Source organism: Aquarana catesbeiana, linkage group LG01 (assembly GCF_042186555.1).
Source record: "Aquarana catesbeiana isolate 2022-GZ linkage group LG01, ASM4218655v1, whole genome shotgun sequence".
Taxonomy (NCBI): domain Eukaryota; kingdom Metazoa; phylum Chordata; class Amphibia; order Anura; family Ranidae; genus Aquarana; species Aquarana catesbeiana.
In genome coordinates this window covers 392,361,350-392,387,598 of record NC_133324.1, presented here as the reverse complement: position 1 = coordinate 392,387,598, position 26,249 = coordinate 392,361,350, and the positions used below count along the sequence as shown (strand labels likewise).

At 41.8% G+C, this 26,249-nt stretch overlaps 1 protein-coding gene across 1 annotated transcript in view; it reads left to right on the top strand.

Moving 5' to 3' along the window:
- Positions 1-25,161, top strand: part of LOC141122046 (transmembrane channel-like protein 2-B) — a 177,243-nt gene extending 152,082 nt beyond the window's left edge. The window contains exons 17-23 of the mRNA XM_073611876.1: positions 3,628-3,753; positions 4,245-4,323; positions 16,709-16,795; positions 23,730-24,105; positions 24,373-24,642; positions 24,724-24,880; positions 24,981-25,161. Of these exons, the coding sequence (XP_073467977.1) occupies positions 3,628-3,753; positions 4,245-4,323; positions 16,709-16,795; positions 23,730-24,105; positions 24,373-24,642; positions 24,724-24,880; positions 24,981-25,161 (1,276 nt within the window). The remainder of the gene's footprint in view (positions 1-3,627; positions 3,754-4,244; positions 4,324-16,708; positions 16,796-23,729; positions 24,106-24,372; positions 24,643-24,723; positions 24,881-24,980) is intronic.
- Positions 25,162-26,249: the final 1,088 nt, after the last annotated feature.

Here is a 26,249-nt window from a genome sequence, read left to right as displayed (position 1 = left end):
CTTTGCTCGACCACGGTGAGGCCTGTTCTGAATGGAACTTGTCCTGTTAAACCGTTGTATGGACTTGGCCACCGTGCTGCAGCTCATTTTCAGGGTTTCGGCAATCTTCTTATAGCCTAGGACATCTTTATGTAGAGCAACAATTCTTTTTTTCAGATCCTCAGAGAGTTCTTTGCCATGAGGTGCCATGTTGTACTTCCAGTGACCAGTATGAGAGAGTGAGAGAGCGATAACATCAAATTTAGACACCAAAAGGGGGGGTGGGGGAGGGGCCGGACATGGCTTAGATCACCGCGGAGCCTGTAGTGATCTATGCCCGGAAGTGGGAGCAAATACCTGGATTAGACAGTAATCCGAAAAGCGGAAGTTCCATTTTTGGGTGGAACTCCGCTTTAAGGCTCGGTTCACACTGATACGGCATAGGACCTGATTTGTGAGACCTCAAATCAGATGACATGTGAAATTCAATGTTTCCCTATGAGAGCCGTCTTATCTGATACTACACAAGTCTGTCCGACTTTAGAAAATGTTCCTGCACTACTATGGTCCGAGTTTGATATGACTTCAATGCCACAGAGTGTAAAACGTCACATCAAAGTCGGACTGCAAAGTCACGCAACTTTGAAGTTGGGCTAGTGTGAACCAAGCCTAAAATAATATCTAGAGCAAGAGAATGTCACCAGCACACCAAGGATCTCCAGAGCGTGTCCAAAGCTTTATTCAGCGATCACATCGTCACAGCAGATTGAAACCTTTTGGAGCCACACAGGACCCCTTCATCAGGCATGTGATCAGGGTCACATGCCTGATAAAGGGGTCCTGCAGGGCTCCGAAATTTTGCAATCTGCTGTAACGATGTGATCACTGATTAAAGCTTTGGACTCGCTCTGGAAAACCTTGATGTGCTAGTGACATTCTCTTGCTCTGGTTGGTCACGATTCCAGCCGATGGTTGCTTAAGCACCCACTTATACGCACAGACATTTCTACAGGAACCTGTGCGTTGGGAGTAGTGTGTTAAAAGATTATCTAAACTCGAAAGCAAAAACGCAATATATGTCCATAGATGAGGTTCCTGCATTGGTTTTCTTTTTAGGGGCTTTCATTTGTTTTTAATGAGTAAGGCTGCTTTCACACTGCTCATTTAAAAAATGCCGCATTTTTGAGGTGTTTTTGCCATGTTTTTTACCATGTTTTTGCTGTGTTTCTAGTGCATTTTACACTTGTGAAAAAAAGACACGTAGCTTCTAATCTGCATTTTTGATGCGTTTTTCATTCATGTCAATGGGGATGTGCATTTTTCGTGTGTTTTTTTTGCCGCACCAAACATGCACCAAAAATGTGGCAAGCATGATTCTTTTTAATGCAGCGGACCCGCAACTGATCAGTGTGAAAAGTTCCATAAGATTTAATGGTCATGGGTTTTTCTTCTGCTTTTCTTAATGCATAAACGGAAGAAAAACTGATCAGTGTGAAAACAGCCTAATACAACAAATAATATACTTTCTGCAGCTGTGGGTGGCTATACTAAATCCTCCACTGTATGTATTAGCTATTATTGTTACTCAGGCTAGACTTTAAGCATGTTTGCCTTTGTTCATCTCCTCTACATGGAGGGAAATGAGATTAGTAGTGAACACAAAAAAAGAAACATTGGGTTTGATTTACTAAAACTGGAATGTGCAGAATCTGGTGCAGCTCTGCATAGAAGCCAATCAGCTTCCAGTTTTTTTTTTTTTTTTTCAAAGCTTAAAGTGATACTGAAGTCTCATTTTTTTTTTCTTTAAAAATAACAAACACGTTATACTTACCTGCTCTGTGCAGGGTTTTTTCACAGAGCAGCCCAGATCCTCCCCTTCTTAGGTCCCTTGCCGTTTCTCCTGGCCCCTCCCTCCTGTCGAGTGGCCCCCACAGCAAGCAGCTTGCTATGAGGGCACCCAAGCCGAGCCGCAGCTTTGTGTGTCCATTCAGACATGGAGCCTCGTTCAGCCCGACCCCCTCTCTCTCTCGGCTCACTGACTTTGACAGCAGCGGGAGCTAATGGCGCTGCTGCTGTGTCTCAGCCAATTAAGAGGGAGAGTCCCGGATGGTCGAGGCACTCTTGTTCATCGCTGATCGAGATGGGACTCAGGTAAGTATTAGGGGGGCTGAGGTGGGCTGCTGCACACTGAAGGATTTTTATTTTAATGTGCATTAAGACAATAAAACCTTTGCCTTTAGAACCACTTTAATTGAACAAGCTGAAGTTAGAAGCTATTTGGCTACCATGCACAGCTGCTCCAGATTTTGCACTTTCTAGTTTTAGCAAATCAACCTCATTGTGTTCTTGAGTTCCTAGCTGTATATACACAAAATTCAGATTTCAGTTCATTTACACTGTTTTCTTTTTAACCACTTAAGCCCCGGACCATTTGGCTGGCTAAAGACCAGAGCACTTTTTGCGATTCGGCACTGCGACGCTTTAACTGACAATTGTGCGGTCGTGCGACGTGGCTCTCAAACAAAATTGACCTCCTTTTTTCCCCACAAATAGAGCTTTCTTTTGGTGGTATTTGATCGCCTCTGCGGTTTTTATTTTTTGCGCCATAAACAAAAAAATAGCGACAATATTGAAAAAAACTCATTATTTTTTACTTTTTGCTATAATAAACATCTCCCAAAAATATATAAAAAAAATTTTTTCCTCAGTTTAGGCTAATACGTATTCTTCTACATATTTTTGGTAAAAAAAATTGCAATAAGCCTTTATTGATTGGTTTGCGCAAAAGTTATAGCGTTTACAATATAGGCTATAGTTTTATGGCATTTTTATTAATATTTTTTTTTTTTACTAGTAATGGCAGTGATCAGCGAATTTTATCGTGGCTGAGACATTATGGCGGATGGATCGGACACTTTTTGGGACCATTCACATTTATACAGCGATCAGTGCTAGTAAAAATGCATTGATTACTGTATAAATGTAACTGACAGTGAAGGGGTTAACACTAGGTGGCACTCTAGGGGTTAAGTGTGTCCTAGGGAGTGATTCTAACTGTGGGGGGAGGGGCTACGCGTGACACGACACTGATCACCGCTCCCGATTACAGGGAGCTGTGATCAGTGTTCTTGTCACTAGGCAGAACGGGGAAATGCTTGTTTACTTCAGCATTTCCCTGTTATTCCTCTCCGTGAGACACTTGCGGGTATCCCCGCGGTCATTGAGTCCGCGGGACCAGCGATCACACGCACTCGATTACACGGCGCAAATTTAAAGGGATGTACCCGTTCACCCATTTGCCTGTCCGTGCCATTGTGTCGATGTATATGTACATAGGGCGGTCGGCAAGTGGTTAACATACCTATAAATAACCATTCCTAATTTTCCCAGCTCCTCTGATCTGAACACAACACCTCCTCCAGTCCCCCTTTAGTTAATTTGACAATTATTTATGTGCCCTGTGTGATTTACCTTCAGAATACTGTAGATAGACATGATTTTAAAGGGATCTACAGAGAAATTAGAACTATCCATATATTACAAAAAGTTACTAGATTTATTACATTTATTAATATGTGCATTTTCTTTAATTTTGAAAAAATGTATAAGAAGTTACTTTAATATGTGCACTTTCAATTGTTTTCCAAGTGGGAAAAACAGGATGTATGATGTTCTACAGGAAACCATCCAAATGGATTTTCCACCTTTTATGACAACAGTACTTGGCTATGCATCGAATCCAGGAATCATCATGGCAGCAGTTATCCTATTGGTGTAAGCATTATGAGCAAGTGCATTTAAAAAGTATACACATATCTATAACATATGGAAATAATATGGAAATGGGAATAGTATTTATGCTCGAAATGTATTTAATAAACGGAAACCATGCCTTAATGAACAATACAAAACAATTAAAATGTATGCTTTTTATAATTTAAATTGTATTTATACTGGTTATTATGTGACCCGATGATAAAGAAAAATTGGGCATATACAATATATTTATTGCAAAGAATTTCTTCACTTATTGGATTTATTTAATCATATTCAAGTCTTAACTTTTAAACATTGTGACTTGCTATATTGTGAGATATTTATGGAAGTGGGTACTTTTTTGTTTGTTTTTTGTTTTGTTTTTTTTTACATATAAGTCAGCGTGACCCACTTTAGTGAAGAAGATGTGATATTCATTCCCAAATACAGCAAATCTAATACAAGCTATTCATTCATATTTTTTATCCTTTAAATGTTGTTTTCTTTAGTCTGGCTATATATTATCTCAATGCTATATCAAAGGCCTACAAGAGAGCTAATTTTGAGATGAAGAAGAAAATGCAGACGGTAAGTTGTTATAGTACTGTTGTTATGATCCAGCATCATTGTCGCTGTTTACGATTTAGAAATGGCTTTATATACTATATATTACATATTGTTACTCGCACAGATTTAGAGAGTGTGAGTGTGAGTGTGAGCTAGGTGCAGCGTGGTGGGCAGTGAGCACACATATTCCAGATTTGGTATTAGCAATATACCCTGCTCAAAAAAATAAAGGAACACTTTAAAAACACATCAGATCTCAATGGGGAAAAATATCATGCTGGATATCTATACTGATATGGACTTGGTATTGCGTTAGGAACGAAAGGATGCCACTTAGCTTGATATGGAAAATTATCAACCTACAGAAGGCTGAATTCAAAATCCCGAAAATCAAAGTGAAAAAATTATGCAGCAGGCTAATCAATCTTGCTGAAATTTCATTGCAGCAACTGAAAATGGTACAAAATAGTAGTTTGTATGGCCCCCACGTGCTTGTATGCATGCCTGACAAAGTGAGGGCATGCTCCTAATGAGACGACGAATGGTGTCCTGGGGTTTTTCCTCTCAGATCTGGACCAGGGGATCACTGAGCTCTTGCACAGACTGAGGTGCAATCTGGTGGCGTCGGATGGAAAGAAACATAATGTTCTATTGGATTTAGGTCAAGCGAAAGTGGGTATCGATTCCTTCCCACTAAGGAACTGGCTGCATCCTCTCGCAACATGAGGCTACCATTGTCTAGCCTGTAGAGGTCTGTGCATCCCTCCATGGATATGCCTTCCCAGACCATCACTGACCATTGACCAACCACCAAGCTGGTCATACTGAACGATGTTACAGGCAGCATAACATTTTCCACGGCTTCTCCAGACCCTTTCACATCTGTCACATGTGCTCAGGGGGAACCTGCGCTCATCTTTGAAAAGCACAGGGCGCCAGTGGTGGACCTGCCAATTCTGGTGTTCAATGGCAAATGCCAATCGAGCTCCATGGTGCCAGGTGGTGAGCACAAGGTGCACTAGAGGATTTCAGGCCCTCAGACCACCCTCATGAAGTCTTTTTCTGATTGTTTAGTTAGAGACATTCACACCCTTGGTCTGCTGGAAGTAAATTTGTAGGGCTCTGGCAGTGCTCATCCTGTTCCTCCTTGCACAAAGGAGCAGATACCAGTCCTGCTGATGGGTTTGGGACCTTCTACGGCCCTGTCCAGCTCTCCTAGAGTAACTGCTCATCTCCTGGAATCTCCTCCATGCTCTTGTGACTGTGCTGGAGGACACAACAAACCTTCTGGCAATGGCTTGTATTGATTTGTCATCCTGGAGGAGTTGGACTGCCGTGCAACCTCTATAGGGTTCAGGTATCACCTCGTGCTACCAGTAGTGACACTGACCCTAGCCAAATGCAAAACTAGTGAAGATGAATAGGGAAAAAAAATGTCAGTGGCCTCCACCTGTAAAACCATTCCTGTTTTGGAGGTTGTCTCATTGTTGCCCATCTACTGCACTTGTTGTTAATCTCAACACCAAAGCAGCTGAAACTGATTAACAACCCCTTCTGCTACTTAACTGACCAGATCAATATCCCAGGAGTTTAATTGACTTGATGCTATACTCTGATTAAAAAGTGTTTCTTTAATTTTTTTGAGCATTGTATATATCCATGGCCCCAAGACAGCAGGAAAGACTTCCGGTCCAGCGCCTGATGCAGCGGCCACAAGGAGGGTGAGCTCTATTACAACTGGTACTCACTTCTGGTACTTGGCTCCAGTGACTTGCTTGCAGCTTGTGCATGGGTCCCACACACTGAGATTACTCTGTATGGCAGCCCATCTCTCCCTCTCCCCCCCTCCTGACTCACACTGATACACGGACTGAAGCTCCTCCCCCTCCTCCTCGGCTCTGATGTTTTCCTAAACACAGACAGGTGGAGGAGGGGGAGGAGAATGGACACAGATTTACTTGTCCCGTGCTGACCTGAGGTTTGTACTGAATCTGAATGCAATATATATATGACACTTGCAGGGGAAGGAGACACAGGGAAGAGGACACAGAGAAGGGGGGAAGGGGGGCAAGTTGTCAAAGAAAAATACTTGCAGTGATTTGGGGGGGATAAGAGGATGCTGTATGTGCTACGGAGCACTTTTTGGAGGGGAGAGAACTTGTGCTGGCGGGTCAGATTTTATATTCAACCCCCCCTTCTAGCACAAATCCTCTCCCCTCCCAAAGTGCCACCTAGCGCATACTGTACAGCATCCTCTTACCCCCCCCAAATTACTGCAAGTATTCTTCTTTGACAATTTGCCCCCTTTCTTCAAAGAGAAATTGGCTGCTATTCAGGGGACAGTCATAGTGTCTGGGATCCCGGGCACCTTGCTAGAGATTCAGGGCAATAGCCCCAGGAGCCCGGGATTCCGGGCACCCCCCTGTCAGGCAAGTTAGTGGAGCCGAGTGCCAAAACTTTTTTCTGCACTGGGCTCCAGGACTCAGGGCCGGTTCACACCATGAATCACAAAGGAACACGCTGTGCATTCCTCTGTGATTCACATGCCTTCTAAATGCTGCGCAATTTCAGCCCTTTCATTTTAATGGGCTAAAATTGTGCCAGTCTGCACCAAGAGCTGTGCATGCTCTACTTTACAAAACGCACAGAAAATGAATCACATGGTACTTCTGATCATACGATCTGGTGCAGGCAAACACTGCGTTTGTGACCTGCATTTGGGAGTCATTAAGTTGACAACCGCTGCAGATTGCTACAGCAATGCATTTTGAATGCAGTTTAGAAAACGGACACAAAATGCAGATTTCCCTCATGGCATTCTGGTGTGAACAGACTCTTATGCACAGGATTTCCTTTGTATCTCAGGAAGGTCCCACCAAAACCAGAACAGTTGGGAAGTATGGATTTGTATTAGAAATGAAGAATTGTGTTTTTTGGGGTGGGGGTTATACCGAGAAGCGGGATTTGGGTAGTAGGATTTGTGACAGAACTGGGGAGAGTACTTATGCTGGCATGGGGGAGACAAGATTCATGCTGGGGGGGATGAGGGGGAGGGAATTTGACCCAGGATGGGGGGAGGGGATTGTGCTGGAAGGGAGGACCAGGGGGAGAGGATCATGGGTGATCTGCTCAGAGTCCGCTCACTGAGCCTGTCAGTAACATCCTGTTTAAAAGCCTGTCAGAAGCTGGGTGTGCAGGTCTTACATGCCGGTAAAATCTATAACATTTATGGCAGTACCTAAATACAAGTGGAACACAGTGGCGGAACTACAAGGGTTACAAAGGTTGCACTTGCGACTGGACCCTGGTGTTCTACCACCGTGGGGGACCCCAGGATGGCAGGAAGGGGGCCACTGTGGGACCATAATAAAGGGCCCAACAGCAGGAGTAAAGGGCCCCAGGACCAGAGGTCGGGGGGCTTCATGGTTTCTTGCACCGGGGCCCTGAAGGTTGTAGTTAGGCCTCTGATATATAATGTGAAAAAGTTCAACAAGTACAAACAGGGTGAAAATAGCAGTCAGGAGGCTCAGAGGTGCTGCAGCATCTGTCACAAGAAGTGAAATGGGGCCTGTCTGGTCCACACCCAATGGGGAGGCTTCCTGGAAGAGGTAGACATAATCCCTGCACTGTCCCTACTCCTTTCCTTATCTCTAAGTAGTGTTGTCCCTGACAGATGGGGAACCTGTCCCTACGGTAGCCACTCGTATAAAGTGCTACAAGCTCAGGATCTTAAATAGACTCTGCCTGATGGCTGCCAAAGTCACAAGGGGCACCAGTATCCAATTGGATAGCTGTTCCCTTGTGACTGAGGAAATCATAAAGGGAACAAGTACCTCTCAACCTCCTCCCCACCTGCATTGCTGCTATGGTTAAACACCACCTGCAGTGGAGAATAAAGACTGCAACCGCCTAGAAACTTGGAAATTAAATCTGGGCATAGATTCCCCTTTTGGCATCACCCAGCATCTTGCATTTGAAGCACACAGAACATCTAACTGCCGCTGTAGCCAGACCACCATGCTGCATGGGCGAGATTGCTCCCTTTCTTTTTTTCTCTAATTTTACAAGTTCAGCAGCAATATTTCAACTTGTGTTAATGTTTGAACTGAAATATTATACTTACTGCTCAATATACACCTTTGCGTTTACTTCTCAACATCTTTTGTATGGTACCGACTAAGTGTGTGGCAACCCTAGAGTAATAGAATACTGATTCTGGGCTCAGCAGCTCAAGCTTCTTAAATGCTGAAAATATTACTAAAAGTATATGTGAACCCTTACCTTGTAAAACAACTCATTCGGTTTCAAATAGAAATGGAAAAACCTATATAAATATTATGAATGCCTTTTTTTATATATAAATATTATGAATACTTTTTTTAATTCTTTATTTTTTTATAAGTGATCACATAATCTCTATTCTTAGTTCCTCAAAGGGCTAGGAGAGCTAGGGGTGGAGAAACACTAGCACACTGATCTTCCCAGTGAAATGCTGTGCTGGAGGGCATGTCAGCAGAAGGACAAACAAGCTTTACTCCTAGTACAGACAGAAAACTGACCATGCTGGGATGGATGTGCTCATGCCTGGTGTGGTCAGTTTGAAATAGGAACTGGCACAATCACCAGCTATTTCACAAAAGAAAGTGTCAGAATCCAGAGACAAAAGTATAGTTAAATCTCACTTGTTTAATAATAATAAAAAAGGTAAACAGAGTAAACGGAGTCAAAACATAGCCAGAGTTCAGGAACTCGGAATGGATAGTCAGACAAGCCAAAACGTCAGGGAGCCAGAGATGAGCATAGTAGAACAGAAAGCAGGATCTGGAGCCAGAAGGAATGACAGCCAAGCAAGCCTTTAACAGGAACACAGGAGAGCGTCTTTAGAGATGTGACCAAGGCGAAGGCAAAGATCATCTGGGCTGGATGGCTTAAGTAGGCAGGACTGACGAGCAGGATATCATCAACAGGTGAGTCACTGTGGAGAGATAGGAGCTGGCAATTACTTGACAGCTGAGCGGCCAGCTCAGAGAAGGAAGGGCTGAGCCCACCCCTAGAAGAAAGCAATTCAAAGAGAACAGGAAACTTTTTAACACAATTATAACAGGCACATATTGTTTTGCTTGCGTTTATCTAGCAAGGTTACTTTGTGGTATAAGCAAGGAAGCTCAGACCTCTGCAGTGTGTAAATGTGCTTTTACTATACAGAAATGCTGTACATACAAAACTATTACAATATTAGAAATACAAATCAAGACTGACAGATATCTATTACAAGCAAAATGCCTAGCAAATAAACAGCCTATGGTCTGTAATAGGGATTGGCTATCTGTTCGAGTCAAACATGAGTTCGACTCGAACATTGGCAGTTCACCCATTTGCCGAACAGCGAAAAATTTGGGGTGTTCAAAAAGCCACGGAATACCCTTTAAAGGTCTATGGGAGAAATCTAAAGTGCTAATTTTAAAGGTTATAATGCAAGTTGTTAAGTGAAAATATGTTGCGCTTTAATTAACCTTTCAATCAATGCTTAAATTCCGTGTTGAAAATTAATAACTCATTTTTCAGATTTCAGTTTTCAACACGGAATTTAAGCATTGATTGAAAGGTTAATTAAAGCGCAACATATTTTCACTTAACATTCACTTATAGGTGCCTGAACACTTTTTAATGCCTGCAGCTTAAATTATTTGGTTTTCTTTCAGTCACATATTCATAAATATCCATTTCAGCGATTTAGTATTAATTTTACTTTCATAATGCAAGTTATTGTCATAAAAAGTGTTTGGGGACCCGGGTCCTGCCCCAGGGGATGTGCATCAATGCAAAAAAAAGTTTTAAAAACGTCAGTTTTTTCAGGAGCAGTGATTTTAATAATGCTTAAAGTGAAACAATAAAAGTGAAATATTCCTTTAAATTTCGTACCTGTGGGGTGTCTATAGTATGCCTGTGAAGTAGCGCATGTTTCCCGTGTTTATAACAGTCCAAGAGCAAAATTACATTTCTAATGGAAAAAAAGTCATTTAAAAGTACTAGCGCTAGTGCTGGCTATTAATGAATTGTCGGCCCCGACAATACACAAGTAATTGAAAATTTTTTTTAAAAATGCGTGGGGGTCCCCCAAAATTCCATTACCAGGCCCTTCAGGTCTGGTGTGGATATTAAAGGGAACTTTGCTCCAAAATTTTTAAAAAAATGGTGTGGGGTTCCCTCAAAAATCCACACCAGACCCATATCCAAGCACGCAACCTGGCAGGCCGCAGGAAAAGAGGGGGGAAGAGAGAGTGGCCTCCCTCCTGAACCATACCAGGCCACGTGCCCTCAACATGGGGAGGATGTCCCGTTGCATTAGAGGGGGGCGGGGTCACCCATACACGTCACTGGGAAACCCCAACGTTTCCCCTTGTCAGAGGGGGTGGGGTCACGTAATGGGTGGCCCCGCCCTCAGCTACATAAGAGCTGTCAAGCTGGCGCCACGTCATTGGCTAGGTGCCTCCGGTGGAGGCAGGATCCTGTGCGTGTTCCTCGCTGGAGTCACTGGAGATCATCCATCGCTGCAGATCGAGAATTGGATTACATTGCTGGAGTAGGAGCATGGATTTAGATTTATTGGATTACATCGCTGGAATCTCTTTTTAATTTTAAATTTTTTTATTTTTAATAAAGGATTTGTCCCAAGCCATCTCCTGTGTTTTTTTAACATTTTGACACTTTCTTTTTGTGAAATGGTAGGGGTACAATGTACTCCTTACCAATTCACATAGGGGGGTTGGGATCTGGGTGTCCCCTTTGTTAAAGGGGGCTTCCAGATTCCGATAAGCCCTCCGCCCGCAGACCCCCACCGGGCAAGGGTTGTGGGGATGAGGCCCTTGTCCCCATCAACATGGGGACATCCTCCCCATGTTGAGGGCATGTGGCTTGGTACGGTTAAGGAGGGGGGTGCTCTCTTGTCCCCCCTCTTTTCCTGTGGTCTGCCAGGTTGCGTGCTCAGATAAGGGTCTGGTGTGGATTTTTGGGGGAACCCCATGCAATTTTTAAAAAAAATTTTGGCACGGAGTTCCCCTTAAAATCCATACCAGACCTGAAGGGCCTGGTAATGGGATTTTGGGGGACCGCCACGCATTTTTTTTTTTTCAATGACTTTCAATGACTTTTATGTGTATTGTCGGGACCGACAATTCATTAATAACCGGCACTAGCGCTAGTACTTTTAAATGACTTTTTTTTCCTTTAGAAATGTCATTTTGCTCTCAGACTGTTATAAGCACAGGAAAAATGCGCTACTTTACAGGCATACTATAGACACCCCCCGGTACAAAATTTAAAGGAATATTTCACTTTTATTGTTTCACTTTAAGCATTATTAAAATCACTGCTCCCGAAAAAAACGTCCGTTTTTAAAACTGAAGGGTCTGGTATGGATTTTGGGGGGACCCCTATGCCATTTAAAAAAAAATGGCGCGGGGTTCCCCTTAATTTCCATATCAGACCCGAAGGGCCTGGAATGGATTTTAGGGGGACCCCCATGCAATTTTTAAAAAAATTTTGGTTTAGGGTTCCCCTTAATATTCATACCAGACCCAAAGGGCCTGGTAATGGACTGGGGGGAACCCCTGCTCTTTTTTCAATGCGTTTTATCTATATTGCCGAGACCCGACAATTCATTAGAGCCGCGATCAGTTTTCAATAAAAAAATTTCCATTAGAAATGTCATTTTGCTGTGGTACTGTTCTAAACACGGGAAAAATGTGCCACTTTACAGGCATACTATAGACACCCACCAGGCACGATATTTAAAGGAATATTTTATTGTTTCACTTTAAGCATTAAAAAAATCTCTGCTCCCAAAAAAACTGCCATTTTTCTTTTAAATTTTGCATTGATACATGTCCTCTGGGGCAGGACCCAGGTCCCCAAACACTTTTTATGACAATAACTTGCATATAAGCCTTTAAAATGAGCACTTTTGATTATTCATGTTCGTGTCTCATAGACTTTAACTGTGTTCGTACGTTTTTTTTGCCTGTTCGCATGTTCTGGATGCGAACCGAACAGGGGGGTGTTCGGCCCATCCCTAGTCTGTAACAATAGAAATACACTTAAAAGTTCCTTAGCTCCAGTTACTTTGTTGGTGATCTCCATTGACAACGAGGATTCTAGAGATCAGGCACCTTCTTGTTCACAGATTACAGATTCTTCCTCCTGCTCTGGTGTTAATCCATGATGAGTGGCTCCCCACGATCAGTCTCTACTGCTCCTTTTATTTGGGCTTTTTGTTAACAATGGTTACAAACTAGTTTACCTTAACAACCAAACTGCCAACTGTCAACAATTCCCATTGTTACCAAGGCATTCGTTTGAGAAACACCCTCAGACAAACCTGATCTCTGCAATCAAACTAGTCTGATTGCTATTCTATCACAGTCTTATAGAAAAATCATATATTTTATATCAAGCGCAAGACATTCCGCCCTTGATTTTTATCTCAGCCTACACACAGAAAATATCTTCATTACTAAACTCATTTTAAACATTAATTTTCCTTTGAATGCAACCCCTCCCATATTTCTGTCACTGAGAAGGTGTTTCAGTCTTTGGCTAAAAGTTCATTAGAAAGTCCATTCTAAAGTTCTTTAGAAACATGTCCAGGCTTGTAATACATCAAAGGCCTTGCTCTCCACAGCTCGTGCGGTCTCCCTTAATTCTGTCCATCATGTAACCTTTTTTCTCTGGCTTTCCTATGGATCAAATCGGAGACAGCCTGTGGAGTGGAAAACAAAGCGGATTATCTGTTCCTTATAGTGATACATAAACAGTAGATCCTGGCCCTTCAGCTACAATCTCTCCTCTAAATGGCTTCTTGCCTGGATATCTGACCAACACTTTGCCACCTGCCTGTATCCACTTCTGACCCTCCCAAAGAACATCAATAGGGAGGAGAGGAAATATATTGATATTTCCCAGAAGATCACTGCTGTTTATTTTGGAAGGTTTGATGTTATGTATCCTCACTTTCCACTCTTGCTGAGAAGTATCCACTAACCAGTCAGAGTCCCAGCCACTGTTTTGAAGCTCATCTGCCAATGCAAATATAACTTCAAACTTTCCTGCCAGATTCTCTCTCATTCCTAGATAGGCTTTAGCTTCAGATACGTCGCTCTTGGTTTCTATGTCATGGGAAGCAGTAACATGGTATCTGTTAAGCCCTGTTCTTTCAGGAACCTTACATAAATACTGAACTCTGCACTCCAGCTGTGGAATCTGTGCCCCAGCCCCTACCATTCTCTCATATGGTGTGCTTTTGGCTATTGACCTAGAATTTAACAACATGACTAAAAAGAAAGTGAAGAGACTGCGCTAAGAGGATAAAAAAATACAACATTCTAAAGTAGAGTGGAAGCTGCAATTCTCCTGTACAACATTAACACAGTAAGAATAAATCAAAAGGAAAAATAGAATTGCGCTAAACCAATGAGTAATAAATGATTAATAATCGCAAAAAATTACAATTCAATAAAAAGTCCACCAGTGCTCAAATGATAAAATCCATCAACAAGTGTAATGGTGTCTCCAAACGCTGTCAGATGTTGTGCTGAATCCACCACCAAAATAGAAGTTACTTCTTACCAGATCGCCATGATCCCCCATTACAGAGGATCAAGGAAAACATTGTAGTATTAACACAGCTTGGTTCCAACACACAATGAGCACGCTTAAATATCTTCAAGCCGCCTCTTATCACTCGGACCGGTGGATGGATAGACGTGGCACATAAAAGATAAAGGCTCCAAATAGTGTAAAATCTTTAACATTTATTAAAACTTTAAAATACAAAGTATTGTACTTACAATAGTAGTGTTTAAATGAGCCTTAAGTCTGTTGTGCTGGCCGGCCCACGAACAGACAAACCCGTCCTTCCAGGGAACGAAATGTAAACACTAGGTGACTTCAACTCATCGCTCCGCCCTATGCGTTTCATCAAAGATGACGTCGTCCAGGGGCACGGGTGGCGCTCTGCGTCACCTCCCTTTATACAAAACTTAAATTAACCAGGCCTCATTCTGAGCCGCGATTCACTAGGCGGACATGCACGGTAGCGTGAACTGGGTCTCCTATAAGAAAACCCATCACGACAACGAGCCCAGTAAAAAACATTGCTGCCGTTTAAAACAAAGTACATACAAGGTACATAAAAGACCACTGCTAATATTACCCCCCAAATATTTATTATGTGACCCATCAACAATAGAAAGGACACAAAAAGGAGATAAATAGATGGTATGATCCCCCTTCCAGAAAAATTAAACCGGAAGTGGATCTAATGTTTATACTGGTGGCATACTCAGCTTTTCAGCAGAGTGACTCCTAGTGGACAAGACATAAATAACCACTTAACTGCAGAATTCATTTACAAGCACCTTATATGAAGGGCTTATAGTGTCGGCTCAGGAACTCCAGGAAGTGATCCCAATCCTCTCTGCATTGCCGTCCGACACTAATATAAAAACTCTATTGTAACACGTGATCCAAGCTCTCTGTTTGTCTGTCCTGCTCTGCTGTTTGGATCACAAGTCTCATGCTTGTGATATTGCATTTGTAGTGATTGCTCCAAGCTGTCTGTTTGTCTGTCCTGCTCTGCTGTTTGGATTCTTTTGTTTATGACCTCAGACCGGATATTGACTACTCTCTGAACTCTTAAATACAAAGAAAGAAACAGAGCACACCGGCCCCTAGTGGAACACAGTTTAATGGATAGAGATAAGGAGTAATAAAACACTAAACACTCACATTGTGTTGTTAAAACAAAAGCATCTGTGTTAAGCAGTAGTACCGCTCCGGCACGCAGGGCTACAGGCAGGATCCAGGGCGAGCGGTGATGGATAGTCCCAGTGGGATGGAATACAAGCTGCACATGAGCCGCCCGCTCACAGCGGAGATTCTCCGATCGTAAGGGAACCCAGCCTGACTGCACAGACACCTGATGCACGAGCTGGAACAGCTGATGGGAGACGCTAAGGGTTGCTATGACAATGCATTTCAGAGGGCGTGGACTCGTTCTTCAGGTCCCAGAAGTCTGCCTGCCTTTTGACTATGGATTGACCCTGACTATTCTGAACCTTGCCTGCCTTGTACCTGGACTGTCATTGAAACATTCTGCTTGTCTGCCAACCCTGCATCACCAAGTACCTGTTTGCTTTGCTCAGTTCGTGCCTGCCCTGGCGGGGTGGCCAGGCACTATAGCATTGTGTATAAGTCCTGGGGCCAACCAAGTAGGTCTGCTTGGCTTATGGGAAATAGGTGAGGAACACAGAAGTTAGCTATAGTGTCTGACCACCTGTGTTAAAGGGTAAGCGGGACAATTTCTCTCTAATAATAATATGGGCACATGGATGAACTTGACAGGCATATACAGATGCGGACACAATCATTGTTCAAGTTGTGCCTATTTAAGCGATTCACATATTGTCAAGTCATATCAGGACAAAATAAATATGAAATTGTATAACATTTTGCAAATTATCATAGTGGAGACTTGTCCTCCTTTAAAATACAAGTAATAGAGAGTAGACCGACCCATTAGGGGAGGAGATCACTTCCCTCACTTGAGTAAAAAGGGGATTTATTGTATGTACAAGATGGACACTAGGATTCTCAAAGGAATGAATTTGAAGTGGAATTTACCACTTTTATTTTTTTGCCAAAATGTCTTTCCCCTTGAGAACTATTCTGGTCTTTACTGCTCAGTCCCTTAGTCCGTCTTTGTCATCGTCCTCGTTATTTTAATTTTCATTCATTCTCATTCTTTACTTTTTAGGTTTGCTCCAGTTTCTCTGTTTCTGGTTCTATTCCTCCCCTTTCCCTCTACTTTTTACCTCCCCCCCTTTATTTATCCAGGAAGGCAATGTAAATTGGACAGCTCAGTCTCACACAGTGCAGTTAACTCCCATAGCAATGTGGGGGCAGGTGAAGATCCTGACCTAGTTCAACCTACCCACAGCACATCAGCCAAGGCAAAAGCCTCTCCTGCATCTGCCTCAGTCTGAACCTACATAGAATATGTGTGATTTGATCATATTTGTTTGCAGTTCAGCTGAAGTATATTGGACAGTTTACCATATTGCCAGATTTAGCAAAAGACTCCCTATGCCATAGTTATTTAGCAAAGGGTCCTATTAATTTTCCAGTTGCCTAGCCATCTTTTACTTTCTGAAATACTAATGCCTGAGCCTAGGATGGATCTCATGAACTCTCATTCCTTTCATATGCCTATTTTATTGGCCCATTTGACAAATTTTGAGAATTTCTTAAAAAAGGAATTTAATTACTAAGAACCATTGTTTAAATATGATTTTTTTTTGTTGCTCAGCCAGTTTATTAATACATTTATTTATTTTTTGAATTTCTAAAGAAAAGAGATGAGGAAAAAAGCAGACGGAACAATACAGCATCAACCAACGAATTAATGAAAGATTTAGAAGACCTTCTGCCTCCTAGTGTAAGATTTGGTATCAAAAAAGAAAGTGAAGACAAAGGTAAAGTTTATTGGCAGTTCAATAATGATACTTATTTCTCTCAACCATCCCAGATTCCATGGGGCTGACCCAGGATTTCAACAAATTCCTGGTGTCCCACAGATCCAGGCAAGTGTCCTCCATTAGACATGTGCAGGATCAAAAAATGTGTTTAGTTTAATTTCGTTTCGATTCGTTATTTAACTAAATTTGTTTAGTTAAATTTGTTGCATTCGTTACATTTGTTTTCGGAATTCATTTTGTTCCGTATTCGAATTCGAAAAAATTCGACCGCATTCAAAAAAAACTGTCAAATTAGAAAAAATTCTACCGCATTCGAAAAAACATTAACTGAATTTGAAAAAGTAAACTATATATAACCATTTTGCGAAATTTGAAATTCGTATGGAATGAAATCGAATGCCAATAGAAAAGATTAGGATAGAATAGAAAATATAAAAGAATAGCATAGAAAAACAATAGAACAGAATAGAAAAAAATATAATATATTCTATTCGAATTCGAATTCATTCTGTACCAAATTCCAATTTCGGAAGATGGTTATATATATATTATATATTTTTTCTATTCTGTTCCATTGTTTTTCTATGCTATTCTTTTCTATTCTATTCTAAACTTTTCTATTCGAATTTGAATTAATTCTATGCGAAATTCGAATTTCGGAAGATGGCTTCTAAAATTAGAATTTCGTAATGAATGAATTCGAATTTGAATAGAAAAGATTAGAATAGAAAATAATAGAAATAGAATAGACTAGAAAAACAATAGAACAGAAGAGAATAAAATATAATATATATATAATATTTTTTTTCTATTCAGTTTCATTGTTTTTCTATGCTATTCTTTTTTATTCTATTCTAAACTTTTCTATTCGAATTTGAATTCATTCTATACGAAATTCGAATTTCGGAAGATGGCTTCTGAAATTCAAATTTCATATAGAATGAATTCGAATTTGAATAGAAAATAATAGAAAAGAATAGACTAGAAAAACAATAGAACAGAACAGAATAAAATATAATATATATATTATATCTTATTCTATTCTGTTCTATTGTTTTTCTAGTCTATTCTTTCTACTCTAGTCTAATCTTTTCTATTCAAATTTATTTTATACAAAATTTGAATTTCGGAAGATGGTTATATATATATATTATTATTTTTATATATATATTATTATATTTTTTCTATTCTGTTCTATTGTTTTTCTATTATTTTCTATTATATTCTAATCTTTTCTATTTGAATTCAAATTCATTCTATATGAAATTCGAATTTTGGAAAATAGTTATATAGAAATAGAATGAAATCAAATTCTAATAGAAAAGAATAGAATAGAAAAACAATAGGACAGTATTCTTTAATATTATTTTCTATTCTATTCTAATCTTTTCTATTTGAATTCATTCTGTACCAAATTCCAATTTTGGAAGATGGTTTTATATATATATATATATATATAATTTTTTTCTATTCTGTTCTATTGTTTTTCTGTTCTAGTCTTTTCTATTAGAATTCGATTTCATTCTATTTCATTCTGTTTCTGTATAACCATTTTCAGAAATTAAAATTTCGTATAGAATAAATTTGCATTCAAATAGAAAAGATTAGAATAAAATAGAAAATAATAGAAAATAGAAAAGAATATAAAAACAATAGACCAGCATAGAAAAAAAATTAAAAAAATTAAATATAAATATATATATATATATATAAATATAAATATATATATCTTCCAAAATTCGAATTTCATATAGACCGAAATCAAATTTGAATATAAAAGATTAGAATAGAATAGAAAATAATAGAAAAGAATAGACTATATAATATATAAATTATATTTTCTTCTATTCTGTTCTATTGTTTTTCTAGTTTATTCTTTTCTATTATTTTCTGTTCTAATCTTTTCTATTCAAATTCGAATTCATTCTATACGAAATTCAAACTTCAGAAGCCATGTTCCGAAATTCGAATTTCGTATAGAATGAATTTGAATTGAAAAGACTAGAATATAAAATAATAGAAAAGAAAAGCATAAAAAAACAATAGAAGAGAATAATAAAATATATATATATATATGTATATATATATATATATATATATATATATATATATATATATATATATATATATATATATATATATATATATATATATATATATATTTATTTATTTATTTATTTATATATATTATTGCTTTATTATTTTATATTCTATCTTATTGTTTTTTTTAGAAAAACGTTTTCTATTTTTTTCGAATTCGATTTGAATATGTTTTCGAATTTGTTCATTTTTTTCGGATTCGTTTAAATTCTTTACTTTTGTAATTTGGAAATTTGGATGCATCCGAATTTCCGAATAATGAAAAATTTGTCCGAATTTCGATTCGGAACGAAACGCAATGCACATGTCTATCCTCCTTTGAGTGTCATGGGGGCAGCTTCTGCATGCACCCTACAGTGTCTGTGTGCACTTAACAAAGTGCACAACTGCCTTGTGGATCAAAAGGCAGATCCCTTCACTAGCCAGCAGCAGCTAATCAGCATGTTTTGTGCAGATACTGAAGGCTGGGCCTAGGCATTACTTTGGGTGACACAGCTGCTCTGGTGGATGGGTTAACAGGTCAGTGCTCATTGTTTGAAAGTGGCTGATTGTGTACAGGAAGATGGAAATGTGTAGGAGGGAAATGTGTGTAGGGCTTAAAATGTATGCAGGGGAAAAGGAGGACAGCATGTACAAGAAGGGGAGGCAATGTGTATAGGGAGCAAAGTGTGTACAGGGAGGGGATACCTTGTACAGGGAGGGGGCAGTGTGTGCAGGGGGAAAGGGAGGCAATGTGTACAGTGTGGAAATGTGTACAGAGGGCAGTGTGTATATGGAGGGGGCAGTGTGTTCAGGGAAAGGAAGGCAGTTTGTGGAGCTGAAAAGGGAGGCTATTTGTGCTTGTAAGGGAGAAAGATGCATGTAGAGTGGGGAAATGTTCAGGGGAAAAGGATGGCGATATGTACAGGAAGGGGGCAGTTTGAACAGTCAGTAAATTACATTTTGGCAAAGTCCCAGGTGATGTTTTTTTGTTGTTTCAAATCAAATTCTATAAAAGCCCAACTCTGGGCAAAAACATTTTTTCCATGCAGTGGGACTGTGTTGGATAGTTTACAATGAATTGCTTGAAGTTATATTAAAAATACATTTGGTAACAAGCTCTTTAGCTGCAAATGAAAACATTTAACATTTAAAAATTATACAGCAAAGAGTATATAATCTTTAACAAAAAAGATAAAAGTTTCCACACAGTGTTCATTAAAGGCCTTTTTTTTTTCTTTTTTTTCTTTAAACTAGCAAAAAAATTGCTTTGTCCAATAAGTTCTATAGGCTCTTACCACACCCATATTGAAAGTTTGGGTGTAATGGTCCATCTTTTGGTTCATAATTCATCCTATTGCTTTCTTTATGATAAAACATATATAAAATGTAAAAGAGATTGGAGGACCCTATAGTTTTAGACATGGGAGGTATGCAGGCTAGGGTATGTTTCGCACAGGGTTGGGCGAATCCTGCTTGAAATTCACAAACAAAAATGGCAGGTTACATTGAAACCTATAGAGCAGCGGTCCCCAACCTTTTTGGCACTGGGGACCGGCTGCATGGAAGACAATTGTGCCAAGGCCCGGGGGTGTGTGTGTGTGTGTGTGTGTGTGTGTGTGTGGGGGGGGGCGTGATTTTTCATGGGAAATTTGTCAGGGCAATGGCTAGTGTTAGTGCTTCAATCATCCCAGCACCATGGTTGATATGGTGTTAAGATGATTGAAGCTCATTATTTCTATTATTACATTGTAAAATGAAATAGTTCAACTCACCATAATGTAGAATCAGTAGGAGCCCTGAGCGTGTCACTTGCCACTGTTGCCTGCCAACAGATGCAGATTGTCACTTGCCACGTCGCCTGCCACCAGATGTGGATTGTCACTTGCCACGTCACCTGCCACCAGATGTGGATTGTCACTTGCCATGTCACCTGCCACCAGATGCAGCTTGTCACTTGCCATGTCGCCTGCCCCCAGATGCGGATTGTCACTTGCCACATCGCCTGCCACCATATGCAGCTTGTCATTTGCTATGTCGCTTGCCACCAGATGCAGCTTGCCACTTCACCTGCCATCAGATGCAGCTTGTCACTTGCCACTTCGCCTGCCAGCATATGCAGCTTGTCACTTGGCACGTCGCCTGCCACCAGATGTGAATTGTCACTTGCCACGTCACCTGTTACCAGATGCAGTTTGTCACTTACCATTCTGCCTGCCACCAGATGTGGATTGTCACTTGCCACGTTGCCTGCCACCAGATGCGGATTGTCGCTTGGCACATCACCTGCCAACAGATGTGGATTGTTACTTGCCACGTCACCTGTCACCAGATACAGATTGTCACTTGCCACGTCGCCTGCCATTGCCACCAGATGTGGATTGTCACTTGCCAAGTCACCTGCCAGTGCCACCAGATGTGGATTGTCACTTGCCACATCACCTGCCAGTGCCACCAGATGTGGATTGTCACTGCACTGGTGGCAGCACTGCTCCATTTAGCACAGAGGCAGGCCTCTGTGTATTGGTCAGTTCTAAGTGAGGGCAGGAGAGCGGTGATGTGGGGCGGGCAGTAAGAGATTATGTAATCTCTCTGCTCCCTGCCGCACCTCTGACACTGAAGAGACCTGCGCTGTGAGGGCGGAAAAGCGGTGATGCAGGGCGGGCGGAGAAAGATGATGTCATACGCTTCTCTCGTCTGCTCACCCGCTTCGCTCATCCACCAGGCCACCTCCCTCTCTCATGCGGCCTTTCTGCCTGGCTCTCTCATGCTGTCCGCCTGCCTGATTCTCTCATGCCACCTGCCCACCTGGCTCTCCCATGCCACCCACTCCCCGCTGCACCCAGGGCCTGGCTGCAGAGAGGCCACAGCTCGGTAATGGGCTTGTTGCCTGTTGGTTGGGGACCCCTGCTATAGAGGACTCATATTGTTAATAAATTCTGCCCATTTTTAGGGCTAATAGGCAAACTATTGTACAAATAAAAGGCACGAGGAGTGAGATGATACCATGGGGGACATCTACTAATGCCAAAAAACATTTTTTTAAAACATCAAACAGTGGGGAGAGGGTCCTTTTCAAAATGAAAACTAAAATGAATTCTTTAAAGTACCAGTTTAACCACTTCAATACCGTGCACTTCCCATCCTTCCTGCCCAGGACAATTTTCAGCTTTCAGCATTGTCGCACGTTGAATGACAATTTCGAAATTAATGCAACACTGTACCCAAACAAAACTTTTATCAGCCCATGCACAATACGATGCGCGCACCAGCGTGCAAGTGGCGTGACAGACGTTGGCGCCAACTGCCCTATTTAAACCAACCACTAAAGACAGAACATTGCTGGATTATCTCAGCTTCTCTGTGTTCCTTATGATTCTGTATCCTGATCTGTGGACTACCCGTTACTGACCTGGCTTGCCTTGACCTTGCTCTCTGATATCCCGGCTCGACCTCTGGCTTGCATCTGGACTTTGCTTCTGTTCCTGTCTCCTGTGTATAACCCCGGCTTGGCTCTTCTACTCTGCTGTTCCCGTCTCCTGTGTATGACTTCGGCTTACCCCAGTTTATGCTTCTGGACTGATTTACCCCATATGACCTTTTGCCTGGCTCCTGGTTTCTCTCCTTACCAAACACTGCAAGTACAGCTGTTACTCCCAACCTGCTACAGTCATCCCTCGGTAATCAGCTCATCTGACTACAAGCAAGCACCTGGCAAACTGTCCCTCTTTGAGCACTGCGCTCCCTGTTCCAACTCTTGGGGTGCGCTGTGCTTAACCACAAAGGGAGCCCTCTTAGCATCTCAGTCTCCATACCTGCACCCCACAGTATAATCCAGCCATGTCAAGAGACCGACAGAGGTGCTTCCCCTATAGAGGCTTTGTGTCAGCAGGTCACGGCATTAACCCAAGCGGTACAGAGGCTACAAGACGGCTACTTCCAGCTGGAGGGTCATCTGCAACACTTGTCCTCGGCACCTGCTTCCCCTGATCTGGGACCTGCAGTACTTCTTCTGCTGCTACACCTCAGGAGTGCACCATTTCCACCCACACAGTGCTGATCCCACCTTCTGAACCACAAGTGCCAACCCCTGAACGGGTCTCGGGGGACCGAAGAAAATTTAGGGCCTTTAAGAATGCCTGTCTGCTATACCTGGCTCTTCAACCAAAAACTTTCTCTATAGAAAATGTAAAAGTGGGATTCATCATATCCTTACTCTCAGATGCACCCCAGGTCTGGGCCCATGGCCTGTTGGAGCAAAAGAGCCCCATCATTGACTCTGTTGATGCATTCTTCGGGGCCATGGCCCTGCTATACAATGACTCCCAACGTATGGAAGAAGATTACACAGTGGACTTCCGCAAATAGGGTGCAGATACATGCTGGAATGAAGCTGCCCTAAAATATCAATACCGGCTTGTCTGAAACCCTCAAGGATGAATTAGTCAGAGTAGCAACCTCGGCTACATTGTAGGGCCTCATCCAGTTGACCATGCAGCTGGACAGACACTTGCTAGAGATCCCAGACCTTCAAACCAACCTGGATGTTACCTAAGGTCTCCTTCCCTCCAGCACCCGGTCCTTCCAGCCAAAGTTGAGCCCATGCATCGGCTGATTGGCTTGATCTGTTTAGCCCTTTCTCCAGAAGAAAAGCTCAGTCGCCGTCAAGCGAATCTCTGTCTCTACTGCGGAGGGAATGTACATTTCCTACGGAATTGCCCCATTAGGCCAAGTAGGCCATCCTATCAACCTCCAATATACTGTCAAGTGTCAGGATCCTCCTCATCTCACCTTGTTCTCCCTGTTTCTCTACAGGTGGCAGTAGAGGATATCTGGCTTTCAGCCATCATCGACTCAGGGGCCTGTAGCTGCTTCCTAGACTTAACCTTAGCCAAGAAACTTGAAATTCCCCTTGTTACCAAGAAGCAGCAGCTAACAGTACACCTGGCTGATGGCTCCCTGCCCAGTTCTGGACTGGTTACTCATGAAACACCGCCAATCCCCACGATGACCAATTCCGGCCATAAGGAATTGATACGTTTTGATGTACTGTGCTCCCCCATGTTTCCGGTCATCCTGGGAGTTCCCTGGTTACGGGCACACAATCCCCATATCGACTGGCTCAAGAATGAAGTTCTGTTCTCATCTACATATTTCCAGCAGCATTGCCTTGCCCCTATTTCTAGAGACTGTACTAGCTCTTTGACCCTACAACCTGTCTTCAGTGCCAGTCAACATATTACACCTGCTTACCAAGAATTTCTGGAGGTGTTTGACAAAAAAAGAGCTGACACCCTTCCACCTCACTGTCCCCACAATTGGCCTATTTAACTGCTCCCAGGCTCTGAAATTTTGTTTGGTTGTATTTTCCCCCTCTCAGAAACTGAACTTGAGACTTTACGACAATATATTGATGAAAACTTGGAAAAGGGGTTTATCTGTTCCTCATCTCCTGCAGGTGCTGGCATTTTCTTGGTCAAGAAAAAGGATAAATCATTAAGACCTTGTGTAGATTGCAGAGAGCTGAATAAAATTACCATCAAGAATCGCTACCCACTCCCTCTTATCCCAGAGCTTTTCCAACGATTCCGTTCTGCTCAAGTTTTCTCTAAACAGGATTTACTGGGTGTCTACAACCTGGTTTGCAGACGTGAGGGAGACGAGTGGAAGACGGCATTCCGAACATGTTTCGGACACTTTGAATATCTGGTAATGTTGTTTGGACTCTGTAATGCCCCAGCCACATTCCAGCACTTTGTGAACAATATTTTTTAAGAATATCTAGATAACTTCGTCATTGTATACCTAGACGATATCCTTGTTTTCTCTGCCACCCTGGAAATCCATAGAGTCCACATGAAGAAGGTATTAGTTACCCTAAGGACACATGGATTATATGTGAAAGCAGAGAAATCTGACTTTGAGAAGGGGTCAATTCATTTCCTGGGACTTGTCATCTCTACAAAGTGAGTTGCCATGGACCCCCAAAAAGTGAAAGCTATCCTGGAATTTGCCTTCAGACAAAAAGGGTGTTCAAAAATTTGTCGTTTTTTCAAACTTTTACAGAAGATTTATCAAGAACTTCTCGGTCATTATCGCACCCATTACCCAACTAACCCGTCTGCATTCCAGATTTGAGTGGTCCTCAGAGGCTCAGGCAGCCTTCGATAAACTCAAGGCTGTATTTGTTTCAGCACCAGTTCTTCAGCATCCTGACTCTGCTTTGTCCTATGTTCCTGGAAGTTGATGTCTCAGAAGTGGCCACAGGGGCTGTCCTGTCCCAATGATAGGGTCCCAAATCACTGCTACATCCCGTAGCTTTTTCTTCACCCAGAAAACAACTACAATGTCGGGGACCGGGAGCTTTTGACCATTCAAATAGCTTTGGAGGAGTGGAGATACTTGCTTGAAGGTGCGGCACATCCCATCATGATCTTCACAGACCACAAGAATCTAGAATATTTGAGGACTGACAGACGTCTGAAACTGCGTCAAGCGTGGTGGCCATTTCTTCTTTTCTAGGTTCAATTTCCATATTACTTACCATCCTGGGTCCAAGAATGGAAAAGCCGATGCTCTTTCTTGGATGTTCCCAGACACCGCTCGTGGCACAATCTGTCTACGCAAAATTTTTTCTTAATTCAACCAGACCTAAGGGCATCAATTGAGCAAGCCTCTCTCCAGTGCACAGAGCCAGAAATCTCAGCCTTAAGAAATCACGAAGGGTTCTTGTGGCACCTGGACAACATTTTTTTCCCTCAGGAAGTCAGATTGCAAACCCTGAAAAAGTTCCACGATCACCAACTTGGCAGGCATTTCGGGATTTGGAAGACAATTGACCTCTTCCAAGGATACCTGTGGTGGCCTTCCCTATAGTTGGATTGCAGGAAATACGTGAACTCATGTTTGATATGCCAGCACAACAAGGGTTCCAATACCAAGTCCTGGGGTTTGTTAAGGCCCTTACCAGTCCCAGAGCAACCCTGGAAAAATATTTCTATGGACTTTATATTTGATCTTCCTCCATTAGAGAGATTCAGGACCATCTTGGTGGTAGTGGACCGACTATCAAAAATGGCTCCACCTTCCGTCATGGACACAGTGAAAATTTTTATCAAAGAAATAGTCAGATTACAGGGACTACCTGATAACATTGTCTCTGATAGAGGGGTACAATTCACCTCTGGATTTTGGAGAAACCTTTGCAAGATCCTGTGAATTGAGGTATGTCTCTCTTCTGCTTATCATCCTCACAGTAACGGCCAGACGGAGAGGACAAATCAGACCTTGGAGCAATATCTGCGATGCTTTTGCTCATTTTCCCAAGATGACTGG